The sequence below is a fragment of the Rattus rattus genome, chromosome 12 (genome assembly GCF_011064425.1).
Source record: "Rattus rattus isolate New Zealand chromosome 12, Rrattus_CSIRO_v1, whole genome shotgun sequence".
NCBI classification, from domain to species: domain Eukaryota; kingdom Metazoa; phylum Chordata; class Mammalia; order Rodentia; family Muridae; genus Rattus; species Rattus rattus.
Window position 1 is genome coordinate 18,798,956 of NC_046165.1, and position 19,745 is coordinate 18,818,700.

The 19,745-nt window shown below is 39.1% G+C and overlaps 1 protein-coding gene across 1 annotated transcript; it reads right to left on the bottom strand.

The window, feature by feature from the left end:
- Positions 1-13,266: 13,266 nt before the first annotated feature.
- LOC116913368 (tripartite motif-containing protein 52-like) lies at positions 13,267-15,018 on the bottom strand. The gene is made up of 3 exons (XM_032917532.1): positions 14,982-15,018; positions 14,853-14,905; positions 13,267-14,050 (listed from the first exon to the last, which is right to left on the bottom strand). Exon 3 carries the CDS (start codon positions 14,048-14,050, stop codon positions 13,343-13,345), a length of 708 nt encoding a protein of 235 aa, XP_032773423.1. The 5' UTR covers positions 14,853-14,905; positions 14,982-15,018; the 3' UTR covers positions 13,267-13,342.
- Between the last annotated feature and the right edge of the window lie 4,727 nt (positions 15,019-19,745).

The following is a 19,745-nucleotide window of genomic DNA, read 5'->3' on the forward strand; positions in this document are numbered from 1 at the left end:
TAATATCTAACAATCAAAATCTAAAAAAAATACAGAAGACAATCCTTCATACTCAAGAGAGGAATGGTCACAGCAGAAAGACTATATGGATAGAAATATCAAACCATAATTATTAAAACACAAATTACCTCTACAAACAAAAAAAAGTCAACATGAAGTCACAATTAACATACTGACTGAATAAATCAAGAAATGAAATACTTCTGTTCTCTGGAAGAAACAGGTCTTAGCTTTAAAGATGGAAACCGCCTTAGCATAATAGAATGCTCAAAAGTAAAAGTACTCCAATCAAATGGGACTAGAAAGCAAGCATAAGCCTTCATCCTAATATGTAACAAACTTCAAGGGAGCAGTTAACCAAGACATTACTGCGCTAAGCATGTATATATCAAATTCTGGAACACCCAATTTTATATTAAAAAAATTTACTTCTAGAACTAATGAAACAGATTAACACAATCCATTAATAATTGGTGATTCCAATACCCCACTTTCTCCAACAGACAAGTTATCTGGATTAAAAAAAAAGAGATTCATTAGAATTAATTGGTATCATATATCAAATGGACATATCTACAGAACGAACGTTCCACTGAAACACAAAAAAAATGCATATTCTGCACAGCGGCACAAGAAAGCTTGAATACAAAACAAATCTATACAAATTCAAAAAGGTTGAAAGAACTCATTGAACCCTATCTCACCACAAGACAGTAAAACTTAAAATTGACAGCAAATAAGTCTCTAATTGAAACTCACAGAGACTGAAACACAAACTCATAGAACTAATCATTGAATGATTCATGGATGAAAGAATAAATTAAGACAGATAAAAAAATTCTGAAGCTAAATGAAAACAAAAGCACAACAGAACATCAGGGATATACTTAGAGCAGTATTCAAAGTAGTCCCTACATTTAGAAAAAAAAATAGGTACACAAATAACTTAATGATGCAACTCAAAAATTTGGAAAAATAAAAACAAAGCCTCCAAATCCCCTTGACACCCAAAAATATTACAAATAAGAGCAGAAATCAATAAACTGAAAACAAGGGGGGAAGGTACAAAGAATCAACAAATATAATTTGTTGATTATATATTTATGGTGCTAGAAAATAGAAAGCTATCCCATGTTCATGAAGTGATAGAAGTAACTATGAAAATTAACAAAAGCTATTTCCAGAATATATATTCAATGCAATACGGCCCATTAAGCTGGGCTTAAATTGTCCAACTACTTTCCTAGTTCAGAGTCCCAAAGTCCACATTCTTCTAAAGAAAAACAAGGTTAGACCTATTGCTGAATTATCCATCCCTGGTACCAACTTCTGTCTTAGGGTTTCCATTGTTGTGAAAAATACCATGACCCATAATACAACTCTTATAAAGGAAACATTTAGCTGGGGCTAGCTTACATTTTGAGAGGGTTAGTCCATTATTGTCATGGTAAGAATCATGACAGATTGAATTCAATACAATCTAAATGAAAATCCCCATCTCATTCCTCACAGAAATAGAAAAGACAATACTAACATTCACATGAAACCAAAAAAGTAAAAACAAACAAACAAAATCCCTGGGTTGCTATGGTGGTTTGACTACTTAATATAGGAATAACCCCCATAGATTCATGGGTTTTGAATGGTTGGCCCATAGTAATAGCACTATTACTGACCTTGTTGCCATGTGTCCTTTTTAGAGGAAGTATGTCACTGTAGAGGCAGGCTTCAATGTCTGATATCATCAAGCTACATCCAGTGTGGCCCAGTCTCCTTCTGCTACCTCTAGATCAAGATGTAGAACCCTCAGCTCCTTTACCATCAGATTCTCACCACGTCAATGGACTAAACCTCTCAAAATGTAAACCTCAAGGCAAGACCCCACCAAGCTAAGCTTCCAGTTTTTGAAAAGATATTAAAAAACAGTTTAGGTTCCGAAATGGTAGACCACCTTAATCCCAGCACTCAGGAGAGATCTAAATTCAAGGTCAAACTGATCTACAAAGCAAATTCCAGGACAGCCAAGCTTAAGCGATGAAGTAAAGCCTTGATTCAGCAAGGAGGCCATGTTCCAGTCCTAGCAAGCAGCAGAACATGGCAGCTTTGGCCATGTAGTTCTGACTTTAGAGTCAAGAGTACTCTGTGAAGCGTGAGTTAAGAATCATGGCAGCACGCAGGCAGACATGGTGCTAGAAGGAACTGAGAGTTCTACACCTTAGTCTAGAGGCACACGGGATGTAGTTTAATCTTATCAGTCATACAAAAGAGTCAAGGGTTATGGAATTGTCCTCCACAACTAAGAAAAGTCTGAGACCAGGCTTGTGGCAAGGGTGTTCCTTCATGGGAGCCCAGAGGGGCCACTATGAAGATGGAACCTGCAGTGCCTTGGAAACCCCGATATGCTAAGGCCACAGGGTACCTGTCAAGGAGAGCTGCCAACAGGGAGTGGGACCGCCTAAGAGAGAAAATTGTGTTGCAGTCCACAAAGCTGAAAGGGGATGGAGAGCCTGAGAGACTTCTGACAGCAGACATGGAGATGCAGAGCTTGAAGTCTGTCCAGCTGTTTTTTGGTCTTGCTTTGGTCCAGTATTTCATTATTATGCTCCCTTCCCTACATTTTGTTTGAATGATAATGTATATCCTGTGCCATTATATGTTGGAAGTATGTGATCTTTAATTTTAACTTTATAAGGGATTACAGTTAAGAAATTGCCTGAATCTCAGAAGAGACTTTGAACATTAGATTTTTAAATAGTGTTGAGTCTGTTATAGACTATAAGGACTTTTGAGGTTGGACCAAATGCGTTTTTGCATTACTTTATGGTTACAAGTTTATGGGCACCATGGAGTAGAATGGGTGGTTTGAAATGATATGCCTCCACCCTGAGACTTCTGTATCTAAATGCTTGGCCCATAGGGAGTAGCACTATTAAGAGGAGTGACTTTGTTGCAGTAGATCCTAAAATATGTTACAGAGCAATAGTAATACAAAACAATATGGTACCAGTACAAACATATAGCCCAGTGGAACAAAATTACAGAACCAAATGTTAAGTACATGTAATTTCTACCACCTAATACTTGAGCAAAGATGCCAAAATTGTAAGCTAGAGAAAAGAAAGCATCAAAAAATGGTTCTGGGAAAACTGTACATTCACATGTACAAGTACAAAATTAGACACATTATCTCTCACTTTGAGGTTTTAAATAAGAATGGTCCCCATAAGTTCATATGTTTGTGCTTCTGCCATAGTTTGTGGAACTTCTGGGGAAGTATTAGGAAGTATGACCTTATTAGTGTCACTTTTGAGATTTCAAAAGTCTGTGCTATACCTAATTCGCTGTCTCTCCCTTGTGCTTATGGAGCAGATGTAATCTCAGGTACTTTTTAGTGTCACTCCTACTTGCATGCATGTCTACTGCCATGTACCCTGTATCCTCTGCAAGCCACACCCCCAATTAATTGCTTTTCTTTTAAATGTTGTCTTTACAGCAACAGAAAAGCAACTAAGACATTGGTGCCAGGAATGGAGTACTGTGACAGGTATACAAAGCTGTGGAAGACTTTGGGGCTTTGGACTAGAAAAACAGTTGAATGTTGTTCAAAGAATCATCTTCAAAGAGAGATGTTGCAGTCTGCAAAGCTAGAAGAGTTACACCCTTTGACATCAGACATAGAGTTTCAAGACTTAGAGTGTGGTTTGCTATGTTCAGTCTTGCTTTGGTCCAGCATTTCATTATTATGCTTGCTTTCCTCCCTTGTTGGAAAAGTAATTTATAGTCTATGTCACTGTACACTGGAAGAATTAATTTACTTTTTGATTTTACAGAGTATTACAGTTCAGAGATTGTATTGATTCTCCAAAGACTTTGGTTTTTAATGTGTATTCAGACGTTGAAAGACTGTGGGTACTTTTAAAGTTGGACTAAGTGCATCTTGCATTATGATAAAGCTGCAAACCCACACACATTCACATTTGAATGCTTCTGACACAGATAAAATTGTTTGAGAAGGATTAGGACCGCTGGCCTTGTTGGAAGAGGTGTTTCCCTTAGATGAGCTTTAAGCTCAGCTACTTCTCCAGCGCCGTGCCTACTGCCTGAATGGCTGCTACCATACTCCCTGCCATTATGGCTATAGACTAGCCCTCTGAAACTTTTAAGCAAGCCCCCGATTAAATGATTTCTAAGTTGGTTTTGTCATGATGTCGCCTCAAAGCAACAGAAAAATAACTACAGCATTCACCGGGCATAAAACTACTCCAAATAGATCAAACGACCTAAATATAAAGCCTAAAACACGGAAACTGCTAGAAAAAAATATAGGTAGAACCCTGTATGTGTGCAGGAAAGAATTTTCTGGATAGGACTTCATTTGCCCAAGTATTAAGGCCAACAACTAACAAGTAGGACTTCATAAAACTAAAAAGCTTCTGCACAGCTAAAAAAGCAATTAAACCAAGAGAATCCCCAGAGAATGGGAAAGAAGCTCTGCAAGGTAAACATCTGATAAAAGATTAATATTCAAAATATACAAAGAACTCATAACTCGCCCAAAAATAACCATGAACATATCCTGGAATAACTGAAACCAGGAAAGTAGAGAGAATAGTGAAAACATCTGGAAAAGTCATAAGAAATCACACTGTTGTTAACTACTCACCTAAGAAAGTGTGTGTGTGTGTGTGTGTGTGTGTGTGTGTGTGTGTGTGTGTGTGCTCTTTTCAGTGAGTGTGTGTTCATTTCAATAAACTTTCCTCATCTGGGCCAACAATCTTCCTTCCAGGAGCCAAAGACTACCTAACAGAAACCAACATCAGAGTTGGGAAGACCCTGAATGGTCAGTCAAGGTTCTACCAGAGACTCATAAAGTTACTGCTATTGCCTCTGCTTGCCCTGCCCTAAGAGACAGAAAGTAAGTTCCCACTGCTGAAGACACTAAATTTTACACAAGGGGCCCAGAAACCCCTGAGCTGAACCTACCTAAATATATGCTCCCTGAAGACTGGCTCTCATGGTACCACCAAGCACCATGTAAGCTGCCACAGGAGGAAGGAACCAACAGTCCTGAGCACCTCTAACTAGACTTCAGACCAGTCAACCAGAGGGAAACCAGGCCTGCAAACCAGAAACCTAGCAAAGTTCCCAAGGACAGTGAAGTCATGGATCTTGGAGAAGAACCTATAACCACTTTGTAGAACTAGCATGATCCTGAACTAAGGGTAAATTAAGGGTGTGTCGAATTCAACCAGATCACATTGTGATCCAAAGTATATCTGCATTCCAACTGGAATCATATATACCTAGAAGTTCTTTGGATGTGATCCATTGCTGGTTTAAAATTCCTCTACAAACAACAAATCAAAATGCAGACTTGTATAACCCAGTCCCAATGGCTACATACATAAAACAGCTCCTGCACGTAAGTCTCAGAGAACAGTGTAGAAAGGGGGACAGAAAAATTAAGAGCTAGAGAATCAGGAAGGTTACTGTGAGTCTCTCAGTAGCATCAGAAGCTGCACCTGTAAATTCTCATCACATAAGTGTCTAACATCAGCTGATCAAGAACACCAACAAACATGCCCAAGTTGAAAGGCACTATAAGATCATGAGGCCTCAACTCTAAACAAGAAACTACAGGCAAATAAGGGGGAAAGGGGATGACATTTAAAATGTAAATAAATAAAATATCCAAGAAAAGTAAAATTTTAAAGAAAGGAATGTGGAGAGTGGAAGAAATAAGTCTTCCCCAGAGAAAAGCACTCCAACTGGTTATCCAATTCCATGTGGTCAGCTCAGAAAACAGATACATGTAATATTATACAAATTGACCAGGTTATATTTAGGAATACATATACATACACACATGTAACAACAATTAATGAAAAAAAGACCATGAATTTAAAAAACAAAGACAGGGCATGGGGAGAGTTTTAAAGGAGGAAAGGGGATGTAGAAATTATATAACTACATAATCTCAAAACTAAACCAAAAAGTTTGATACACAGTCATGACTCAGTATCACCAAGGAAATAAAACAGAACAAAACAAAGCAAACCAACAAAAAGGTATAAACCCTAACCTCCAAAATGTATGAAAGAGCTGATAAAATAAATCAGAGCTATCTTGAAATAAGTGTAACATTTTAACAGTATATAATTTAGGCCAGCTGTGTGGTGTGCCTATAATTCCAGCAATTATGAGGCAGAGGCAGAAGAATATGGAGATCAAGATCATCCTTAACTATATAGCCAATCTGAATCCAGCTTAGCTTAAATGAGACCCTGCTCAAAAAACTAAGTACAGCATTAAAAGGTAAAGAAAACACTTGTAGTACTAAAACAAAAATTTGCTATACCTTTAAGAAGAAAAAAAAAAATCAATCCATCCCCAATCCCAAAGAGGGGGGAAAAGTCCAGCCATCCACAATCCATTCATAACTTTTTCCTTAGAAATCTCTTGATCTGTCTCCTTTTCTCTTCCTCTCTTCCTTCTTTCTAAGAAATCTCCCTTCCCAAAACAGAGAACTAAAGAAGTTAACACTTCCCCCCTCCTTTATACCCAATTATGACAAAGCTTTCTCTCTCCACATTACACTCATTATCAGCAACCAAACTGTTTATAATTCACTTTAACATATTGTATCTAATTTGGTTAAGCCATTCTAAAAGTCTAAAAGTATACTATATAAAATATTATAAATTTCAGATATTACTACCTGAGAAAACTAGCTTTGCCTGTCTCTTGACTCATTTCCTCCACTAGTAAGAAATACTAAGGAGAATGCAATACAGCATCAATGTTTCCCCCTTTCATAGATGTCAACATTCTGAATGTATTTGTTACATTGAAAAGGGAAATGGACACCACCAATCAGACTTTTAGGTCATGTTTTAATCAGATCCTATTCAGGAAATAGACTAAAGAGCCAGAACTCTGAACTCCCTTGCTCACAAAAGTCTTTTTCTAACTGACTTGCAACCCACAGAGGAAAAACAAATTCTCCAAATGCTTTCTACTTAATTTGGTATAAACTCATAAAACAAATTGCCCAGATAACTGGACATGTCTTCAATACTATACTACATTTTCCATAGATATAAACCAGATTTATAACTTAGAAGTGCAGCAATAAATGAGCACAGCTTATAATAGATTTGTGCCAAGTCTTATGTCAAAGTGAAATAAAAAATGAGACAGACTACTTTGAGTAATTAAATCTGTCAGCTCATTTAACTCCTTTCAAGTGTTGATGAGAAACTTTAAGGTCTGCAAAAAAGTTCATTATTTTTAGTCCTACAAAACTATGTGAGTTATATCATGTAACTTATTTTAAATAGTTTCCTTAAAAATAAATTTATCCTAAATCTTTTTGGGTTTTTTGCAGCTTTTTTTCTAATATTCATTTTTCTCCTTAGGAGAATTCAAAGCTCATTTGCACATGGAAACTACTATCTTGAAACTAAATTCCCATTTCCCTCTAAAGAATTTCTCCACCCCCACTAAATTCAGAGTTGGCAATTAAGCTTTTCCAGACTAGATCGTCTGGTCACCACTTGCTTGGTCCAAAAGGGAAAAAAAAATGGAGGTTAATATGATCTGTGTTGGGAAACACAAAGTGGTTTTCATGCATATCTGGCCATCCTGTGATAACAAAATAAATCTAATTACTATAAACAAAGCTTAAATCTAAAAATATTCTTGTTTTTTCCTGTTTGTGGTCAAGAAATGGAAAAAATAGCAGTAATGGTACTAAAATGAGGAAAGCAGAATTTCCATCTGCACAAAACTTTCCTGTCTATATATTTCTTAATGCTTATGCCAAAGGCACCATTCCAGACACAGTAAGCTTTAATAATGCTCATTCCAGGAACAAGGAAATAAGATGTATAAACTATATGATGATCAACTGGTATTAGTAATACACTTCCACTATTTGTTTTTAAAAGAATGATCATTAAATTTAGAGTAATAAGTCATTTTTAAAAAGTCTCACTATGTACTTAAAATTATTTTTATTCTACATTGCTTAAATATCTAATACACTGGAGAAATTTACTACATTCCCTCTGCTTGGTCTCTTTTCCCTGTTAGAGGAACAGAGAAAAGTCCATAATTTAGTCAAACTACCAACAAATTTTTGATTCAATTTTTCTTCCTTATCTCTGAACACAACTAATCACTGTAGTTTGATAGCTATATTATTTCTTAAGGCTAATCCAGTTCCTACTCCCTTTTCTCTCAGCATGCTATGTTAAGCAGAACAGTTTTGGACAATAGAACTGTACTGGCTGTTTTTGTGTCAACTTGACACAAATTTGAGCCATCAGAGGAAAAAAAAGTTTCAGTTGAAGAAATGCCGCCATGAGATCCATCCAGCTGCAAGGCATTTTCTCAATTAGTGGTCAGTGGGGCAAGGCCCAGTCCAGCATGGGTTCTACAGGAAAACAGGCTGAGCGAGCCAGGGAAAGCAAGCCAATAAGCAGCACTCCTCCATGGCCTCTGAATCAGCTTCTTCCTCCAAGTTCCTGCCCTGTTGCTATCCTGACTTCCTTTGGTGATGAACAAACAGCATTGTGGAAGTGTAGGCTGAATAAACTGTTTCCTACCCTACTTTTGGTCATAGTGTTTTGTCCCAGCAATAGAAACCCAAAGACAAGTTGGTACCAGCATAGTTGGGTGTTGTGGTGACAGACTTGGCCATGTTTTGTGGAGACATGTGGAGGAGCTTCAGGACTTTGGCCTATCTGAGCCATTAAATGTTAAGAGCTCAGTGGGATGTTCTTCAGAAACCTGGACAGTAACAATGTTGAGAGCAGTGTAAAAGATGGAGGCCTAACTGACGTTTCAGAGGGAAGTTTAGAGTTTCTATCAGGGCTGTTTGCTATTTTGAATTAAGATTCTGCCATTCTACTCAGCTGGAGCTAGAGTTAGCTGAGCTTAACAAGAGACCAGTATCACTGAAGTGAAACTTTTGCATTACTGAACAATTGACATTGGTTAGCTGTAGCTAAGAAATTAGTGATGATTGAGAGGAGACCAGCAACACTGAATCAAATCTTTCAGGAAGTGTTTCATGAAAGTCAGCAGGTGACCAAGGTTGTATCTTCTGCTGTCAGCCAGACTCAGTACTATGTAAGTCATCCAAGTGTTAATAGTTTTGAAGGTATGAACCAATTGGAGAGAATTGCCAAGGTTTGGCCCCATGACATGCCAACCAAGAACAGCAGCAACAGTGGAATGAAGCTGGAGAAGAGACCCAACACTTTTGGAGGAGTACAGAAGATGGTGAGTGGATCCCAGACACTAGGATGGTTGGAATTTGATTTTGCTTTGCAACTGTGTCCTAATTTTTCCCTCTTGGAGTAAAAAGTTTATTTTATTTTATTTGAGCCCACAATTGAGAGAGTTCGGATTTTAAAAGACTGGATTTTGAAGAAATTGGCTATTTAAAGGGACTGAAATTGTAATGTTTGAATTTGTGAAGACTATGGGACTTTTTAAGATATTTGGATATAAGACAGGAAGGGTTGTGATGTGCTTGTGTATCAAGTTCACAAGGATTCAGTTGCACTAGCTGGCTTTGTTTCACTCTGACACAAACTAGAACTCTTATAGAGGAAAGAGCCTCAGTTTAGGAAATGCCTTCATGAGATCCAGCTATAACGCATTTTCTCAATTAGTGATCAGTGGAAGAAGGCACAGCCCATTGTGGGTAGCGCCATTACTAGGTTCTATAAGAAAGCAGGCTGTGCTGCAGCACTCAAGGAGAGCAGGCCCTGTACTTCATTCACCTGGGCAGAACATTAGAGCTGGTCCTGCCGGCATGGAAATGGGTGAGATGGCCCAAAGCATTAGAGGAGAAGTGGGTCCGCCCCTTGCCAGCTCAGCTGCAGCATTGGGTGAGCTACCTGGGACAGGACTACAGGGTTTTCCCTGATGGTGTAGGTACAAGAGAGTCAACAGGCTCACCAGCTCAACCAGCCCAGATCCAAGGCTTCTACCCAATCAGTGAACTGGAGGATGTGAAGGGCTGGTCCTGCAGATCCAAAGCTGAAGGATCTCCATGACACAGGGCAACAACAGGGTATCTGTGAGGAGTCCTATTGAGGACCCAGTATTGATAGAGTAACAAAAGACAGAGGCCTCAAATCAGACCAATGACTCATAGCAATGAACATTTGCAAGTAAAGTGTGAACACAAGGAAATAACTGTGGGACACATTGTCACACACTACAACTTCCACATTTTTTTCTTTAAGAGGGGATATTGCAAGGACAGAGGCTGGTATGAAGGGACTGGAGATAAGTGGAATTCGAGTGTATGATGTGAAATTAACAAATAAGAAGTTTTTAAAAAGTGTGTGTGAGTGAGTGTGAGAAAGAGCGCGAGAGCGCACATTCAAGTAAGCCATGGGAAACAAACCAGTAAGCAGAACTCCTCCATGGCACCTGCTCAGCTCCTGCCTCCAGGATCCTGTACTGTTAAATTCCTGTCCTGACTTCCTTTGGTGATGAACAGTGTAAAAGTTGAACAAACCGTTTCCTCCCCAATTTGCTTTTTTTGGTCATGGTGGTTTGTTCCTGCAGCAGAAACCCTAAGACAAAGGACCAATTTTAACAAATTGCTAAGGTGCATTAGCTTTATCTTGACAACAGACTCATTTTGCCTAGCACAGGATCAGGATCCTTATAATTGGATCTGTGTAGTATTTGTGTAGAATTTCTTATGTTTTATTTGTAGCTTCAGACTCAGAATTGGATATAACTGCAAGACTTTATTTCCTTTTATATGAAATTATATATCAAGTGCTTAATGTTTTCCAACAAGGAAAAGCATGGATATGCCACATTTTCATTAGCTTAATTTTAGAACATCTCACCAACTTTCCCATTCTCTGAGCATTTTTTGCTTTGCTTTTGTTTGCTATGCACTGTGGAGTACAAGTGTTGTTTAGATTTGTGTATTGAAGGCTTGGTTCCTAGCTAGTAATGCATATATCCCTTTAACCTTAGCCCTCAGAATTCAGAAGTTCCTATAAAAACAGTGATATGAACTATCTTCTTTCTTACACTGAAATAAGTTTCAGAATTGTGGTTTTCAGTAATTGTCTTAGTTAAGGTTTCCCTGCTGTGATCAAGGCAACTCTTACAAAGGACAAATTTAACTGGGGCTGGCTTAGTTTCAGAGGTTTAGTTCATTATCATCAAGGTAGGAAGCATGACAGCATCTAGACAGACATGACACTGGAAGAGACAAAAGTTCTAGATCTTGATCCAAAGGCAGCCAGAAGATTCTCTTCTGCAGGCAACAAGAGGATTACCTCTTCTGCTCTGGGTCTAAGCATAGGACCTTAAATCCCAGCCTGACAGTGACTAACTTCCTCCAACAACACAACATTGCCTAATAGTACCACTTCTCATGGCCAAGTATATTCAAACCTCCACAGGAATGGAGGAATCTAATTTAGATAACAGTTACTCTTCTACAGGCATACTATTTGCAAGCTCTGATATCATTAGATTTTTTTTTGATCAACTTTTTTTGATCAATATTTGCTACAATGTCTCCTTTCAACATTTATTCTTTTAAATTAAATTTTCATTCAATCTCTTTAATTTTAAAGTTATTTTATTCAGATAATATAAGCATGTCACTGTGAAACTTAAATTTGTCTTTACTGGATACTGTATAAAATACAATAAAACTTAAGTCACTTTTAACAAGCAATTAAGTTTCTTTCCAGTTAAATAAAGCAAGGGAAAAATAAAAACAGAAACAAAAATGTAAGAAAACTGGAAAATAAATGCAATGCATATTTGCATTGACAGTTACAAGTTTCATTAAGTTTCTAGTCAAAACAATCACTCATTTAAATTCCACAAAGTCTTCCTTGAACCTATTAAGTAAAAGTTGAACAAGGTGAAACACATTTATCCTCTCAAAGCTACCATATAGATTTTTAACTTGTCAGAAATACACCACCTAAGTATTTCTGAATATTCTAGGTTTTATTCTTCTTAAAATGGCATTGATGAAGGGGAACTACACAGGAAAAGGGGGGCTCTAAAGGGAAGGAGAATGGAGTTGAAGAAAGAAAGGGTAATGATAAAAAACGTATTTCCCCTTTAGAATTTAGGCTTAGTAATTTTCTGTATCTAACATCATGTAATATGAATAAAGACTAGATAGGAGAAAAGTACAATAGAGGAGCAAATATGAGCAAAGTACACTGATACACAAGTATGAACCTCTCATAATGAAATCCATTATTTTGTATACTAACTTAAATTTAAAGATATAATATTCATGAATCTGGTTCTTAAATTTGGTTCTGGGCCAACAAAATTAGGCACTTTTTATAAAAATCTCTAACATATATCTATATATGCTGGTTTTAGCAAGTTTTGCTTTAAATACGTCACAACAAAAATGTTAGTATTTGCCTATTACCATTTCGGGGCCAGTGCATTTCAGTGTTAAAATGTGACTGAAAGTTTTAATTTTTCAAAGTTTCATATTTTCAGCCTCAAGTTTTCATTGGTTCCCTAATGTTAGTATTGTTATCCAAATGCTGAATACAGTTCTCTTTAATGACCAAGGAACTTTAGATCTAACAAAAACATTGAAAGAGCTCCACATCTTCAAGAGCAAACCTGAACTAAGCATACTCTTTCTTAGCTTAAGACAGAAAACCTGAAGATTTCCAAAGTAATCCACATAGATAGCACAGTATATCTTGACAACTTTTCAACTTTTGCTAAAAATCTAAGTATGGCATTACTATAAAATTATTGACAAATTCCTATAAAGTATGTTACCAAATCAGCTAATAACAACCTCAAAAATATTTTAAGTAGTCAAATACCAGGTTCATGAAAATATTCAGTTCTGAAAGCCTAATTCTGAAGCTAAGCAAAGCAGTTTTCCTCATTCCCATAAGTAAATTCTCAGCTAATAGCAACAAAGGACTAATATTTCCTAAAACTGAAGCTTGATCGTCATTAATTCAAAATAAACTGGAAAGTGGGGGATGAAACACGCTAGGCAAACAAGCATTCTGCTATTGAGCTACATACTCAACTACTCTATTTCTGATTTAAAGCTGCAGGCACTGATAAATTTGGAATATTTTAATTTCTCCCCAAATCTGGGGTAGCACTGAGAATGCAAAGTATTATAGATTTCTCAGGTTTTTGCCCCTTGTTTAAGTATTTCATCCAATGGCACCACATTGTTATTTTTGTGGTGCCAGGAATCTATACACACCATACAGATGAGCTTTTTTTCTACCTCACTGGAGAGCTCCAGGTTTCCTCATATTTGCATGCTTTGCTAATTTCATGGCGTATGGCAAATCTGGCGAATTATATGGACCATGTTGGCCAGCTGCAAATTGGGTCGAAAACTGCGACTTGGAAATGTCCTTCGGCATTGTGGGCAGCTGAAGACCTGTGGTGTGGGACGAGGTGGAGAACGTACTCGAGGTGGAGAATGTACTCGAGGTGGAGATCGTACTCGAGGTGGAGAACGTGGTCGGGCATCTGGATAGAGCTGCCGACGCACAGGTGGATGTGGGGGACCACGGCGGAAAACTGGACGGTGGCGGTATCGGCCATAGTGATGGTACTGGTGGCCATCGTGGGGGTGTTCATCTCTTTCTTCTGGAAAAACCCTAATTCTCAGGTCATGTACCAGTCCTTGTAAACTGTTCCAGTCTTCTTCCTCATCATCCCACACAGAGTCTGCATTGCCCCGATGCCTTCTATGGCTATGAGCAGCCCAGCGTCCAGCATGTGCTCGGTGCTGAAACACCTCCTGTTCTGTGTACCTATGAAACAAAACCTCTCTAATGACGTGGTTCCCTACAGCAGGCGGTTCCCGGTCCTGTTCATCTTCCTTGCCCCACAGCTGGGTCACACACCCTCGGCAGAAGTTGTGCCCACAGCCAATGGACACGGGGTCCTTAAAGTAATCCAGACAGATGGCACATACTGCTTCTTCCCGAAGTGACTGCATAGGGCTGGGAGGCCCTGTAGGGGCGGCCATCTGAAAGCACACAGGTCCTCAGAAAAGCAGAGGCCCTCGCTGCCCTGCCAAGAAGCACAAAGCACGAAACCACAAGTGGAAAGTCTTGCCTATACCACCCAAGAGCACAAAGGTGATAGGACTTACTTCCCTACCAAGGGGCACAAGGCCTAAAGTCTCCCTGCCCAGCCAAGGGGCACAAGGGCGGTAGGCCTCGCTGCCAAGCCTCGCTGCCAAGCCAAGAGGTGTTAAGAACAAAGGCCTCGCTACCCAGCCGAGGGGCGCAAAGCACTAAAGTCTCGCTGCCCTACTGAGGGGGCCGTAGGCCTTGCTGCCAAGCCACGGGGCGCTAAGGTCTCAAGGCCTCACCGCCCAGGCATGGGGTCCCAAACACCGTAGGCCTCACTGCTGACCTGAAGGGCGCAAAGGACTCAAGGCCTCACTGCCATGGGTCCCAAACGCGGTAGGCCTCGCTGCTGACCGGAAGGGCGCAAAGGACTCAAGGCCTCACTGCCCTGGGTCCCAAATGCGGTAGGCCTCGCTGCCCGGCCGCCGGCCCGGAAGGACTAAGGCCTCGCTGGCCAACCGAGGGACGCTAAGGCCAGAGGCCTCCTTGCTGCCCAGCCAAGGGGCGCAAAAGCGGTAGGCCTCACTGCCCAGCTGAGGGACGCTAGGGCCTAAAGCCTCGCTGCCCAGCCGCCAGGCGCTAAGGGCTGAGGCCTCGTTGCCCTGCTGAGACACGCGAGGTTTTGTGGACCAGCTACAACCAGCTGCCACCACCCACGGCCGGCTTTCCTCGGTCCGCTCAAGGAAACCAACTCACGGCAGCCCTCGCTCCGGAAGCCGCTGGCGCAGAACCACGCAGCTGACTGGAGCCTCAAAGCTCACACGGAGCTAGCAGCCTCATCCCGCGTCTGCCTCGCACGCCCGGCTGCTCCTCAATATAAAGTACCTGGAAATGACGTCAACGCGCTCGTAAACAAGTTCTTCCGGCCCAATCAAGTTTTTTTTTAAAAAATCGCGACGCTCTGGGCCATTGGAGGACCTCCGTCTTAATGGTATTTAAGCCAGGGACCATACAGAGTGAAAAAGCTACAGAGAGGTAGAGAGAGCGTGACTGTAATCCTAACAGGTCAGAGGTGGAAGGTCAGGAGTTCAAAGCACTCTGAGCCGACTAGCAACTTTGAAACTCATCTTGGCTACAAGACACATCTCCTCTAAATAAATAGACAGAACAATAATAATAATAACAATAACAATAAAGTAATAACAGACTGGTAGGCCCAGAGTCCGAAAAATAAGGACTCACGTTTCAAAAGGTCTGTGGTGGTCCCTATCATTTGTCGTCATCATCGTCACAAACAATTGCTTCTCCCCAGCTAAATACCGTTTCCCACCAAAATTCATGTTAGACCTCTTACTCCACTCTTAAGCAGTGTCTATTATCTTGCCCCGCATAAAAAAAGATTGTTACAAAGAATGTTCCAGACTGGAAATATGCAGCTACAGTGAGGAGATGTTTTGGCACTACCTAACATTATAAAAAGCTAAAGTGATTAATAAGAATGGAACTGGTCTGCCGAGAACATTGCAATCCCTTCCTGATTATTAAGGGACATATTAAACACGTGACAATAGAAGTAGATTATCTGTTATAAAGGAGTTGATTTTAACACTTTTAGAGTTTTAAGCTGTGGGTTTTGTTTGGGCCTTCATGGGAGGGGGGTTGTTTTGGTTTTGTTTTGTTTTGTTTTTTCAATTTTGCAAAACCTTCGGCATTGTGATTTCCATGCTTAAGTCAGCATAAAATGATCATGGTTTATAGATATGAAAACCTAATTATTCCAAATGGTCTAAACTGTTTATAGTTTACAAAGCACTCTTTTGTTTCACCATAATATCTTACTTATATATTCAGATTTTTAATGTATTAAATAACAAATAACAAGTGTCACCCAGGAAAGATAACAGCCACATTAACTTATAGGCTAGATAACTGATGCTAAAGAAAAGTAAATTACAATTAAAAATATTTTTAAAATAATGAAAACAACCATAGAGAAAATTCAGGAGAAACAAAATAGAAGATTCTAAAATACCCACTGACAATCCAGCTATCCATAACAAAAGAGTTGAACTTATATAAGAAACATATACATAATTACACCACAGCTGAGCAGAAAACCGAGGTTTACCTACTATAGAAAATGAATCAGAGAAAAATATAGAAAACACAGGACACACAGGAGAATTCTCTTGCCAGATGTACATTAAAACAAGAACTCTCCAACCTTTTTTATTCTAACTCTAATGCCAGCAACCAGTCATAGACTCTCCTGGAAGGAAATGGATTTAATTGTTCTCTAGAAAATCTAAACAAATTAAAAGGAAAGATCTGGGTGGAAAAATAATCCCAAACATGGTCAGTGGTTCACTGACCAATCAGTGGAACTAAGTTACCTAACAAGGAAGGAGGCAGCTTCTATCCCACAAGTTAGATAGTTACTAATTCTCATTTATTTATTGATAGTCAAAATTCTCTAGGTATTTGAAAATAGTCTCTAACATAAAGCAGAAAAGAATTTTTGAAAGAAAAGAAAGTTTGAATAAAATAATGACATTGGGGGAAAAATCAAGTATGCATGTATATATGTGGTTATGTTTAATTTTTAGCTCATGGATATTGATTTTATTAAATAAGACCAACATATTAAAAAAGACACACAAGTTAGAAAGAGGGCCTAGCAGTTAAAATCACATACTGCTCTTGCAAAGACCTTGAGCAGCTCCCACCAACCACATCAAACAGCACAGCCACCTATAATTCTAGTTCCTGCAGATGAACGCCCTCTTCTGACCTCTACAGTTACCTGCTTGCCTGTGCACACACCCACAAACAAACATGTCATTTTAAATTTGAATATTAAATTAAAAATTAAATATTAAAATAAATCTAAATTTTTAAAAGAATGGGTCAGTCTTTGAAAGAATACAAGCAAGCAATGGAAAACAGGATAGAAAAATGGAAATAACAATTAGACAATGACACATGCCCAATAAGGGAAATTAAATATATAAAAGTGGGTCAGTACAAGAGGAGAAGACGGAAGAATTGTAAAATGAGAATGGCAGAGATAATTCAACAAAATGTTCCAAAATTAAATTAAGAAAGGAAAATCAAAACATGCTCAGCACAGGGAGGTGCAGGGGAGAGGCCTTCTTCAAGGCTTATTGCTTTAAAACCTATGACATGAAGACAAAATTTCCAAAAAGGAAAAGAAACATAATGGAACTGTGGAGCACTGATACTAGGTGCCAAATAAATAATTTTAAAATTATGAATGAATTGTGTTCACATTTCATACTTAACGACCGCTGAGTTGGAAATGCCGCGTGGGAGTGAAGTCACATGCATGCTTACAATCTAGCGTAAACTTGATCTCCCACAAAACTGTTACTCAAAAGTTAGTAGAAGCCATGGCACCACAATAAGGGGAGGGGGGAAACGTGTAAAATTCACACATGGACAAAGTAATGGGATGAAATGACATAGTAATTTCTAGGATGGTAGATTAGGGAGACCGCAGAACAACAAATTGCAGCTGATTGATAAGTACGGAGTGGGTAAGAAGAAAACCTCTTCCAAAGGGATGTCTTCAAAAACTTGAAATGAACAGATACGTCAGAAAGGTTCAATACTGAAGACATATGCATTTTAGTAGACAATTTAAGAGTGACTTATTGATAGTTATACACAAAATAAGGCAACCCCAGCATATCCACAGAGAGATTCTAACAAAATTATAACAAGGCCAAAGAAAACATCCAATGGAAAATAGTAATATAACAACTTTGGATCATCTCTGAAAGAAGCACTCATAGTAATGTAGAGCCTGTCTATTAACCATTATTTAAAATAAGCATATTTGGGAAATGCTAGAGCAAAATAAGCAAAGCAAGTAAATACATCCTGTCCAAAACTAGAAAGGCGTAGTAATAAATTACTTTCGGACAAATTTTACATTATGTGTATTGTTACCTGCCAAAGGAATAGACAAAGGTTAATCAGAATAGATTTAGGAAAGTAAAGAACAGGGACATTTTCATAAAAACCTTTGTAGATGTTGTTTCACCTTGCTACTGAGGTTGTACTCTACCATGTCAGGACAGCGTTCCTGAGCTCAGCACAAAATGGAGGGCTCCCTCTTCTCCTCCTGACATGGGGAGACCAACCCATACGCTACTTGGAGAATATCCCATAACCCTTGGTGAAATTACAACCTCAACTTCCTGAAATTCCTCTCCACGCAAATGAGGTATCCCCGATACCTTAAGCAAGCCTCAGCCAATGAAACTTCACCCTAAGAAGAACCCCTTCCCACTCTCCAAGGTTCATCTATATAGCCGTGGTTCACCCAGAATAAAATGTATGTGTACAAGCCCACCCCGCGTAAAAGTATGTACATATGTACACAAGCTAAGATATCTGAGAGAGCTGTTTCATTGAAAATCATTAGAAAAGGCCCTCATCTAAAAGAGCAGACCCTCAGAGAAGGCCTTTTTTCCCTCTCCCCACCTCCACTACACATTCACCCCCAACCCAACCCGGATCCTGCAGAACTCCACCTGTTCGGTTCTCCATCCTTCTAGCCCGGTTTGCAGTGACATCTGGACACCCTGAGAGGGAAGAAATGGAAGGTACAGGACCCCAAAACGCATACTACAGAAGTATTAGAATCGAAATCTTTATCAGAATTACACTTTTCCTTATTCCACTTGGTACGATATGAATTTATTTTAACATCAATTTTATGAAATAAGCTTATCAGGAAGACCAGCTTGGTGGTGTGAGTGCTACAAACTCAGCCCCAGAATTCTAAGTAGGGCAAATTCAAGATGGTGAGATATAGAATGTATGGGAGGGGAAAGTAGACAGAGGGGCAAGAAATCTTATAAGCACAGAACCTGTTTCTTTCTTATGAGTAATGTGCTGATTTGGAACAAGCTTAAAACAATTTCCACTTAAAAATTAGCCAGGTCCTCTGGTTCCAAGAAAGGAATACAAAGAGGAACCTGAAGGTACAATCTGAAGAAAAGACCAAGAAGAAATTACATTTTCTGGCTTGCTTGCTTCCTGGGCTTTGCCTAGCTACTTATACACCCAAGACCAACTCCCTTGGGATGACGCCATTCACAGAGGGCTGGGCCTTCCTACAATTATTTAAATTAGCATTATTTGAAAATGCCCCAAGATATCCCAACCAGCCAATCTAATGGAGGCAATTCCTCAGTTAGGGTTCTTTCTTATAGGTGACTCTCACTTGTGTCAGGTTGACAAAAATCAAGCACCACTCCAGGTCTGATGCGGTTGAACACTGATGCCATAACAGGCAACAAACACTAGGAACCAAAGCCAGAATCAATGCCAATGATTTTTATTTTTCAGATGGATCATTTCTGATGCCAAGAAAATAGTCAGGAGCAAAGAAACAAGATTAAAGTTCCGAAAAGACAAAAGTAAGAATCAGAATAAACTGGGCTAGTACTAATCATTACATGTGTTGAACAGTTTTGTACATAGCATGACACAATACTCTGATTTCTGAGACTGATTTTAAACAGGATTAGATTTTATTACACTTTTTCTCCATTTTCCTCTGTGTGTCATATGTGTGGTATGCATGTCTGGATGTGTGTGTACTCACATGTCTAGTTG